The sequence below is a fragment of the Rhinolophus sinicus genome, linkage group LG09 (assembly GCF_036562045.2).
Source record: "Rhinolophus sinicus isolate RSC01 linkage group LG09, ASM3656204v1, whole genome shotgun sequence".
In the NCBI taxonomy this organism is placed as follows: domain Eukaryota; kingdom Metazoa; phylum Chordata; class Mammalia; order Chiroptera; family Rhinolophidae; genus Rhinolophus; species Rhinolophus sinicus.
The window spans coordinates 15,564,625-15,575,137 of NC_133758.1; the positions used below are offsets into that span (position 1 = coordinate 15,564,625).

General features: G+C 38.3%; 1 protein-coding gene across 39 annotated transcripts in view; it reads left to right on the plus strand.

Moving 5' to 3' along the window:
* Positions 1-10,304, plus strand: part of TCF4 (transcription factor 4) — a 345,626-nt gene extending 335,322 nt beyond the window's left edge. For 23 of the 39 annotated variants that reach the window (XM_019722107.2, XM_019722078.2, XM_074339929.1 and 20 more), the window contains 4 exons: positions 1,137-1,299; positions 4,704-4,933; positions 5,370-5,510; positions 5,698-10,304. In XM_019722107.2, coding sequence (XP_019577666.1) covers positions 1,137-1,299; positions 4,704-4,933; positions 5,370-5,506 — 530 coding nt within the window. In that variant the 3' untranslated portion in view covers positions 5,507-5,510; positions 5,698-10,304. The remainder of the gene's footprint in view (positions 1-1,136; positions 1,300-4,703; positions 4,934-5,369; positions 5,511-5,697) is intronic. The other 16 variants (XM_019722094.2, XM_074339930.1, XM_074339922.1 and 13 more) reach the window with 1 other exon arrangement.
* The last annotated feature ends 209 nt before the right edge of the window (positions 10,305-10,513 follow it).

Genomic DNA, 10,513 nt, shown 5'->3' on the forward strand with positions numbered 1-10,513 from the left:
CTTTTCATGACCCCTGGAAGTTGTACTGCAGGGACAAGACCTGGGTCCCATGCTCCCTGTGTTGACAGGCTGGCCAGGTGACTAGGAGACACTTAAATAACATCTTCTCATTCCCCTTACGTTTAGTATAAAAAATGATAACATGACCACAGGGATATGTATAAGCATTTCTTCACCTGTTAAACATGGTACTAATCTGAGTGTTAATTATATAGAGAGTAGGTAGGCCTCCCCATTTTATCTGACTAGTAATAATTTGGCGGACCTTCCTTTTAGAGAGCCTTTGGATTTTATTTTTCTGTCCTAGATCAGTGCTGCTTGAACGTTAGTGTGTATAAGTGTGACCTGAGCGTCTTGCTGAAATGTGGATTCTGATTCAGTAGATCTGGTTTTTCTGCATGTCTGATGGGCTCCTGGGTAATAAGGAAGTTCCTGGCCCATGGACGAAATTTTGAGCAAGATTCTAGACCACATAGATTACAATTACAAGTAGAGGGCAATACTCAATAGACATGCTTCTTCTACCTAGAAGTAAATGATCACATTAGGTTTGAGTTTTAAAATGTATTGTTGAGCAATGAGAAAGCTAGAAATTTCTTCAGTGAGCAGCTATCTGCTTTCCGTATGTACCATTTTCAAACGCTGATTACTCTTTGAGGATAAGAGAAGCCTAATTTCAGAATATCGTTAGGGTATCTATTGAAGTCTTGACTGCATGTATTTAGCATACTCCCTGGGAATTATATTTTAAGGACATTTTTCTATTAAATCATTGCATATGGAAGAAACTCGATATAATAGCTGATATTTACTTGGGTTCTTAATCAGAACATTGAGGTGTGTGATTTTCATGATTATGATTTTCATTGCAATTAAGTTGATGTTTTGTAGACAGTGAAATTACCATCTACTCCAAAAGATTGCAAAATAGAATTTAACCTCAGAGCCAATGCAGGGAAAACTTGTTTCCGCAGGTGCATTTTTGAAACTTCACCAGATAGCACGAAGAAAGTGACAGAAGGATCACAGTTCAGCAGGATGAATTCTATAGCTGGCACCTCCGCAGTCTGGGGTGCACGTGTGTGTGTGCATCTAGTCCTGGGTGGAAGTGTCACCTGGCCCCTTTTTTTCTGTAGGCATGCCACCAGGATTGCAGGGCCAGAGCGTCTCCTCCGGCAGCTCTGAGATCAAATCCGATGACGAGGGTGATGAGAATCTGCAAGACACGAAATCTTCCGAGGACAAGAAATTAGATGACGACAAGAAGGATATCAAATCAATTACTAGGTCAAGATCTAGGTAACAGTATATAATACTGTCGCTTCATTTAATTCCTTTATTGGACTTTGATGAAGTGAACAGAACAGGAAGAAACTATTCAGTTTTTTCCTGGCAGGTAAATCTACAGCTGAAAAGAAAATTAAAGGCCAACTCTAGGTGTACTAACGTATCGTTTAAGATACCTGTACTCTAGTGAAGCCTAAAATGTCTTTGCATTTATGAATTTGGACCCGGTGCTAATTACACATGGTAAAAACAATTTGTAACGTACTCAAATGCAAACAGTTGATTTTTTAAGACTATACTTATTCTACCAATTTGGTCAGAAATGTTCTCTCTGCAATATTTCTGAAAAGAGATCTTAGCAATATGGAAAACTCAATTGATGTATATACAACTGTCACATTTTTCTTACCTTGAACATGAGGAAATACTGATTTCCCAGCTTTATTCTAACCATGTTGAATATATATAAGACTTCTGCCTAAAGTGCTAATTTTTTTTTTCTCCTGGATACTCCCTCCTACAGAAAATACAACCAGAGGAAAATAGCTTCTGGTTGGTGTTCTTAAACACATTATTTGGTATCTTTAAATTAGAATTTGTCTCCTTGAACTTGAACTCTAATCAGATAATCAGATTTTTTTTTTTATTTTTTTATTTTATTTTTTTTTTTTTAATACCAGGACACCTTTGTTCTTTGCATTAATTCCTTTGGATTGTTTTTATTTGCAAATTAATGAAATTGTAGGAAGACTACACCTCCCTTTCAAAGGCTGTTGTTCTCAAGGTTATATCTAGTGTCCTTTAGGAATTAAGAACGTGCCACCTTTTTGTATTGCCTTTAGAATTGCTGAGATAAATTTTAACACGTCCTGCCACAAGTTCAAAAAATGCTGAAAGTTTCTACCTTGTTTCCCCGAAAATAAGACCTAGCCGGACCATCAGCTCTAATGGAGCAAAAATTAATATAAGTCCCGGTCTTATTTTACTTATTTATAGTAAAATAAGACCGGGTCTTACATAATATAATATAATATAATACTGGGTCTTATATTAATTTTTGCTCCAAAAGACACATTAGAGCTGATGGTCCGGCTAGGTTTTATTTTCAGGGAAGCAAGGTAGCTGATACCTTTCCACCATCATTGCAGTTTCCTGCCTCTTGGTCACACTGGTAAGAAATCCCAAGGAGGGGCTTTCATGTCCTTACCAGTTTCTCTGTTAGTCCAGTCAGTTCTTGGGAACTTCAGAAGTGGCTACAACTTACACATATTAATGGATCCATTGAAGTTTCAGTACATTTTAATTTGTTCTTATTTTGAACGGTCAGTCTTGTGACATTTACTTATGCCGTCAAAACTGTGTTGTAAGGCAGTGCTTTTCAAATCTAGGTAGTTTTCTTTGCATAACCAGTTGTAATTAGTTATTAGCCTGAATACGTTTGGAAAACAAGTTCCCATTTTCAGACCCACTTGTGAAAGGTATGGCACATATTTGATATGTAAATACATTGCCGAAATTTTTACCTTCTGGACTGGCCCAGCAGAAACTCGACTCTGTTCTCTTTTCACTTCTTACATCCTAGCTGTATAGTGGAATGTGGATGTGAATTAATAGTTGCCTTGATTTCCTTGCCCTCGGCAGAGGTCAAGGTGAAGGAAAGAGGGATCAGTGAAGGACGTGAGGAGGATCAGATGGCAGAGAAAGAGACCCTTTCCCCAATGGTTTGGTTCAGTTGTGTGTTCACCAGCACACAACTACTGCAGACAGTCACATCTGGAAGGGAGTTTAACCTCTGTGGAGATGAGTCAAGTCTTCCAGCATCTTTCTTTGGTGCCTCTCTCCTCCCCTCCCTTATAAATGTTCTTGGCTTACGTAGGCCATCTTTATGTGCAATGTGCTTGCAAAACAAGAACATCACTTCCATTTTTGATCAACTGGGGCTCCTCAACCATAGTTGATCCTTACTACAGTTTGGAAGTTACCCAGAGATTCTCCAAAGTGGAAGGTTTGGAGCTACATACTTTAAGCCAGCATTCATTAAACGTACACTGAATTGACTTGATGACTTCCCACATGGCTTCTAGTTCTGATATGTTGCGATTAACATCTTTATTCTGTGGACATTTCATATTCGTGGCATTTTAAAGTTGAGGTTAACCTTCTTGGTCCTTTAGATCAATGCTTGAAGCTCTAGGTTAACATCCTTACAGATGGTCACCTCCATATTGTTTCTTGTATTGGAGAGCCTATTACTGTTGGTGAAGTTCACTTTACTTTTGATGTCTCTCATACCCCCAAAATCTCTTACTCATATTAATTCAAAGTATTTCACACAGAGTTCTTCTTTCTGTTCTGCCTTCTCAAGACAAGACATCTCCCACGCCTTTTTTACATAATTGCCCATGAAAAATTTGAAGCCCTGATGCCATGAAACCTTCCTTATGTGATATGCTTTCCAGATGGCTCATCACCCTATTTGCCCTCGATTCAAATGTTTCTGATTTCTCAGCCTGACACCCACAAACAGGAGTCTTGCCTTTCCAGACGCCAGTGGGCCCAACTGTACCTTTAACGTGAATCCTACAATTTTTATGTCCTCACAATTAGAGATTAGCTTTTGGGCTTCATTTTTGACTCACAATGAAGTTGTGGTCATTTAGAACTGGTAGATGTTTTCTTTGGTTTTGTTTATTTTGCATAGCGCATATCAACTCAGGTTTCCCCACCTTGTTTGGGAGATCATAAACATCCATAATGCCAAAGGTCATGGAGATCATGTTTTTCTAACCTTTGTATTTAATACAAGGAGAAAATGAGCCTCCGATACCTTAAGGGCCTGAGCAGCCTTCCCAGCCCATTAATGGTGAAACCTGGACAAAGCCTCCTGTCTTCACTCCCGTTGCTCTGGCGTCTTCAATGTATGATCTTCATCCTGTTTAGTTGCATCATGTGACTTTCAATCGATCCACATGTTTTCTTTCAGTCATTTATCTTCCTCAAGTTTCAGATGTTACAGGATGAAAGTTGAAAAAGCAAAGCAGCTTCCGTCTGAAACTCTTTGTGAGTTGTCGCCATGCGGTGTAGCTTAAGCCTGAATTGAGTGTGGCCTGCTTGGCGGCAGGTCGCCTGACTGACAGAACCCTTGTTTCCCCTCTTGCCCCTACATTAGTAGGGGTTCGCCCTGGACCCTAACTTGAACCTCTTGGGTTTCATGTCTAGGAGAAACGGAGTGGCTTGGGTGTGGGCTGCCATGGCCACCTCAGCAATTGCAAGCTCGAGTGGATGGGAAAATCCTGCCAAGGTCAAGAGCTTGAGATGGAAACATTCCTGACGACTCTGGAAGCACACACAAGTAACGTTAACTGCCTTCTTTCCCCCACACCGTTAGCAAATGTTGCCTCCCTTTCGTCCCGCAGCAATAACGATGACGAGGACCTGACCCCGGAGCAGAAGGCGGAGCGGGAGAAAGAGCGGAGAATGGCCAACAACGCCCGCGAGCGCCTGCGCGTCCGCGACATCAACGAGGCTTTCAAGGAGCTCGGCCGCATGGTGCAGCTCCACCTCAAGAGCGACAAGCCGCAGACCAAGCTGCTGATCCTGCACCAGGCCGTGGCCGTCATCCTCAGCCTGGAGCAGCAGGTCCGAGGTCAGTGCCCCGGCGCGCGCCGCGGAGGGACGGGGATGGGCCCGCCCGCCGGAGCAGGAGCGGAGCGAGGACGATTAAGCCCCGTCTGGATGATCGTGGCAATTGCAGACCATACCTCAATCTATAAGGCAGCTCCCCTTTCCCCTGTAATTAACTTAGAGGACTCTCTTATAACGAAGGCTACATTGTTACGTTTCCCTGTGATTGGAGCTTAGTATATGTGCTTTACCTGCTTTCTTATACTGTGAAGTGGCTCCGCGAATTCAGCTTTACTAGTGATGGCAAAGCCACCTCTACAGTGCGCGCTTCCTAACGGCTCCTTTGTTCTGTAACGTAAAAACGAAGAGACGGGGTCATAGCACAGGCAGGAGAGTGCACCCAGCCCTCTCCCGCAGCCTTGGCAGTAACTAAATGCTCTGTGCTTCATCCTCCACAGAAAGGAATCTGAACCCGAAAGCCGCGTGTCTGAAAAGAAGGGAGGAAGAAAAGGTGTCGTCAGAGCCTCCCCCACTGTCCTTGGCGGGCCCTCACCCCGGAATGGGAGACGCATCAAATCACATGGGACAGATGTAAAAGGGCAAGTGTGTTTTCAGCCGTATCTGAAATCTTCCCCTTGTTACTCCCACCACGGCGTCAGCCATAACAGTCACATTTTCCCCAAATTAACAGATTTTTTTTTCCGCTTGAAAAAAAGAATTTAAAAATAAAACATCTACTTCTGCTGTTATAAATGCATTAATTTTCCTCTCTTTTTTTCTTCTCAGGTCCAAGTTGCCACATTGCTTCATTAATACAAGAGACCACTTCCTTAACAGCTGTATTATCTTAAACCCACATAAACACTTCTCCTTAACCCCTTTTTTTGTAATATAAGACAAGTCTGAGTAGTTATGAATCACAGACGCAAGAGGTTTCAGCATTCCCAATTATCAAAAAACCGAAAAACAAACAAAAAAAAAAGAAAGAAAAAAGTGCAACTTGAGGGATGACTCTCCTTAACATATCATTCAGAATGTGCAAAGCGGTGTGTGCAGGCTGAGACGCAGCCCAGAGACTGAATGGCAATCTTTCCACACTGTGGAACAATGCATTTGTGCCTAAACTTCTTTTGGAAAAAAAAAAATATAATTAATTTGTAAGTCTGAAAAAAAATATTTAATTTAAAAAATTGTAAACTTGCAATAATGAAAAAGTGTACTTCTGAAGAAAACTACGTGAACGTTTTTGTTGGTATTCAAGTCAGCTAGTGTTTATAATTACTGGATATTGAATAAGGGAAGCGCGGCTGCCCTAGTAACAAAACCAGCAAACGTCCTGATGACAACGAAATGATGACATTAGCCATTCCTTAGGGTAGGAGGAACAGATGGATCTTATAGACCTATGACAAATATATATATAAATATATATATAAATATATATTAAAAATTTAGTGACTATGGTAAGCTTTTGTTCATTTGTTTCAGACTTTTTTCTCCTGTAAAAAAATAGTACTGATTAACTTTTTTAAAAGAAAGATTTTACTGTAAATACGGATTCTTTTTTTTTTTTTTCTTTTGGTCTTATTTCTGTACCTTCTCCCCACTTTGTTATCGTAACCTGTAGTGCCAACTCTGCTTCCGGAGGGGTAGTGCAGGATGAAATGCTGACCCTAATGTTGCTTTTCATTCATAAATAAGTAGAAAGTTGTTTCTCCAGTCTTTTGGGAACACAGGACTTAAAAGTCACATCATGTGTAGATATTACAAGCAGCATTACCAAGACATGGCAAAAAGAGTTTGTCTGAACTGTAATGTTGCATTTGTGACCCTATTCTGGGATTTTCAGAGGTACAAGGTTAGAATGCTACAATGTTACCACTGTGCCTTCCAATGTTTATATCATCGGAAACATAACATAATCAAAGTGGCTGTGATTTAACAAAATGATTAAAGTGTTACCTACATGTGTAGCCGAAGTAGTGTGCAGTGAGGCGTTTCTGAATACATGGTCAGATTTTTGGAAAAAAACAAAAACAAAAAAAAGTTCAAAAACCATCAAATGAGAAAATTGCAAGTAGCGTGACAGAGCTGATTGATTTGTTGCTTTCTTGATTTTTTTTTTCAAAATGGGTTTACTAAGATGTAGATGACTTAACTGCCTCCTCCTTTGTCTGAAAAATGCCAATATTCAATCATCATGCAGCATTATAACAAGCCTTATAAGTCCTAAAGCATTAAGTTGCACTTTCTTGAGGAGGGGTAGTGCAGTGTTTCTCTGGCCAGTATGAATGAAGTTTATACTTAACATATTTGATAGAAACATAGATCAAGCTATGGCACAGCAACTCATCAGATAGCTAGCTTTGACGTCTGGGCACAATTGAACCAACTTCCATCGTGAATCTTTATAATGATTGACTTTGGTGTATAGTGCAGTAAACAAATAGTGCTCCTAGTTAAGTATTTGTCAGCATCCTTTTGTCTCTAACTCGTTTCTATTTTTACAGCCACACAATCTTGGCATGTATTAAGAAAAAAAAATCCCTGTTCAAGTAGTTTTTCCACCTATCAGCACTGAGTAAATGCCATAAATCCATCGAAATGGTCTAAATGTTCCATCTGTTCTCCTGTTTTGCCAGTTATATAGTAATGAAATACATTTGTAAATTTTATGCAACAAATGGCAAACGTATCATTATTTTGAAATTGTGTATGTAAAAGTTATATTTTTACATGTAGACTCTTGTTATTATGTGTTTTAATACATTGTATTGGTTTTTTTTTTTAAACTGTGTGCTTTAAAACACGTCTCATTTAAATGAAATAGTGAGCTACAAGAATCTGAATTTTATGTTCATTTCTGAAAAATGTAAGAACAAATAAGATAGTTACCACGTGGTCATCTTTTACAAATCCATAAACATTTTGATTAGCTATGTGTGTGTGTGTTGAAAACTGTAAATATGTTCAGTAGCGATAAAACTAAAAACTTTGATTTGTTGATAAGTTCCTAAAATGTGGAGGTGGATTAAAACCTTAGGAGAAGAGCAGAAATCAAACTTCACGAAAAGATGTTTTGAGGCTTTCCTGTGAAATGTACGAACAAAGGGGTTCAAAGAAGGGCATGGAAGACAATGTATACTGTCCCCTCCTCCTGAATAACGGCAAACCATGTGTACTTGTTCCCTCAGTATGTAAAGATTTCCTTTCAGTGGTACATTCTGCACTCATTTTGTATAGTCTACCAAGGCGGGTATCCCTAGGAACAATATTATATAGGAAGCAGGTATACTTTGATACATTCAGGATAAGTGTACAGAAGAAAATACGGTGTTTACTCTTTAGGGAACTGGAAACACTCCCTGCATTGATGTACATTTTAAGAATGGCACTTTTGATACACGTTATCATAAAGGTGCTTAATAGAGCTGATTTAAAGTTTTTCAGATCTGTAAACAAAGCAAAAAAATTAAATTGTAGTTATTTGATTATTTTTTAAATTGGTGCTTTATATTTTGTTCTCACTCAAACAGAGTAAAAGCTGCAATTTACTGTTCACCAGCTTTGATGTATTCATTACTCAGTAATGTAATACCTCTATTGTTGAATTCCCTTTGGAAATAAGTGATAAACTTTTTCTAACAGCCACCAGAAGCTGCTCACTACCTTTTGCTTGGTGGAGAATCATGGTCTGCACCTATCCGTAGTAACTGGGATGTATCCCCATTTAAAAAAAAAAAAAAATGAAAGGGAATGTGGCCTTTTTAGTGTGTTTTTTCTTGTTGTTTTGTAATTATCAAACCCAGGTAAGATATTGGTATCCTGCGCTGGATTTTCGAGTGAAATTTAGCAGAAGACAGTTAGGATGAAAGTACTATACAAAAATGTCATAAGGGTCCATACTGCACTATATATACATGATGATACATAGGCTGGGGATCTGTTTAAATGACTTGGACTTTAAAAGCAACTTGGAACAGTTGATCCACCTCCACATTCAAGTAATTTATGAATATGCAGAGTAGGGATCTGTTCACCTAGAAATTTTTACCATTTGTCTTCTGTGTAGCTGCAAGGAACACTAATGTTTATACAACTGTCAGTCCACCCAGTAACGCAACTGGTTCTGATTCAGTCTTCCGATTCCTTTTTGTTTTTTGCTTTTTTCCTATTTCTTGATTTTTTTTTTTTTTTAATCTTTATTTTGATGAGGGGTTGGGGGATGGGGAGGGAGTTGAACCAAGACTTGGGCTTAAGAGGATTTTCGTCTTGGATCCAACAGGCAGAATATGATATGTGTCCAAAAGTGAACTTGAGTCAGGAATGAAACAATTTCAGCATAAACAAGCACAAAAATTTAGTCTGCTGGCTGACTGGAAACAAAAAAAAAAAAAAAAATGTCAAGATGGAATATGATGAATTCCAACACAATGGGGCACCAAGGCCTTTAGGCCTCTCTTTATTTTGCTTTGGTTTTGTTTGTTTTTCTTTAGAGACATGCTCTTTCTCATGGGACTTGAAGTGGACTCATCTTTGTGCAGTGCTGGTTTTGCCATACTCATTTCAAGTATTATAGACATATGTAATGGTGAAAATATATGAACTGTGGCCTTTTTCATTCTTGTTACTTGTGATGCAATTAAGTGAAGATAAGAAAAAAAAAAAAAGCAGAGATTTACCATGTATCAGTGCCTGGCTTTTTGTTATAAAGCTTTGTTTGTCTAGTGCTCTTTTTGCTATAAAATAGACTGTAGTACACCCTAGTAGGAAAAAAAAAAACTAAATTTAAAAATAAAAAATATATTTGGCTTATTTTTCGCAGGAGCAATCCTTTTATACCATGAATATTACAAAAAAAAATTGTCAGATTCTGAATATTTCTTCTTTGTAGATTTTTGGAATCATTATGAGTAAAAGTTTGTTACTTTATTTTACTATTTAAAAGATGTTATTTTACCATGTGTTACTGAGATGAAACTGTATGGTAGCTTTTTTGTTTGTTTTTTGTTTTTTTTTTGTTTTTGTTTTGTTTTGTTTTTTAGTTGTAGGTCGCAGTGGGGAAATTTTTTGCGACTGTACACATAGCTGCAGCATTAAAAACTAAAAAAAATTGTTAAAAAAAGAAAAAAAGGGAAAACATTTCAAAAAAAAAAAGAAGATAAACAGTTACACCTTGTTTTCAATGTGTGGCTGAGTGCCTCGATTTTTTCATGTTTTTGGTGTATTTCTGATTTGTAGAAGTGTCCAAACAGGTTGTTTGCTGGAGTTCCTTCAAGACAAAAACAAACCCAGCTTGGTCTAGGCCATTACCTGTTTCCCATCTGTAGTTATTCGATGAAGTCATGTACATGACCGTTCTGTAGCAATAAATGTGCCATTTTTATAAACTGTTTCTGACACTTGTTTCATTTCATTTTGCATTGTCCATATAGCTCTGATTCTCTTCTGTAAGTAAAACCACATCTATATTTCATTTTCCAAGTGTTGGAGGTATTGACAGCTTAACAAACAAAACATACAAACAAACAAAAAAAAAATCACAAAAGCAAATTGAAAAGCAAAGCACATGATTGACCAAGGAAGAGATGCCCTTAATGAA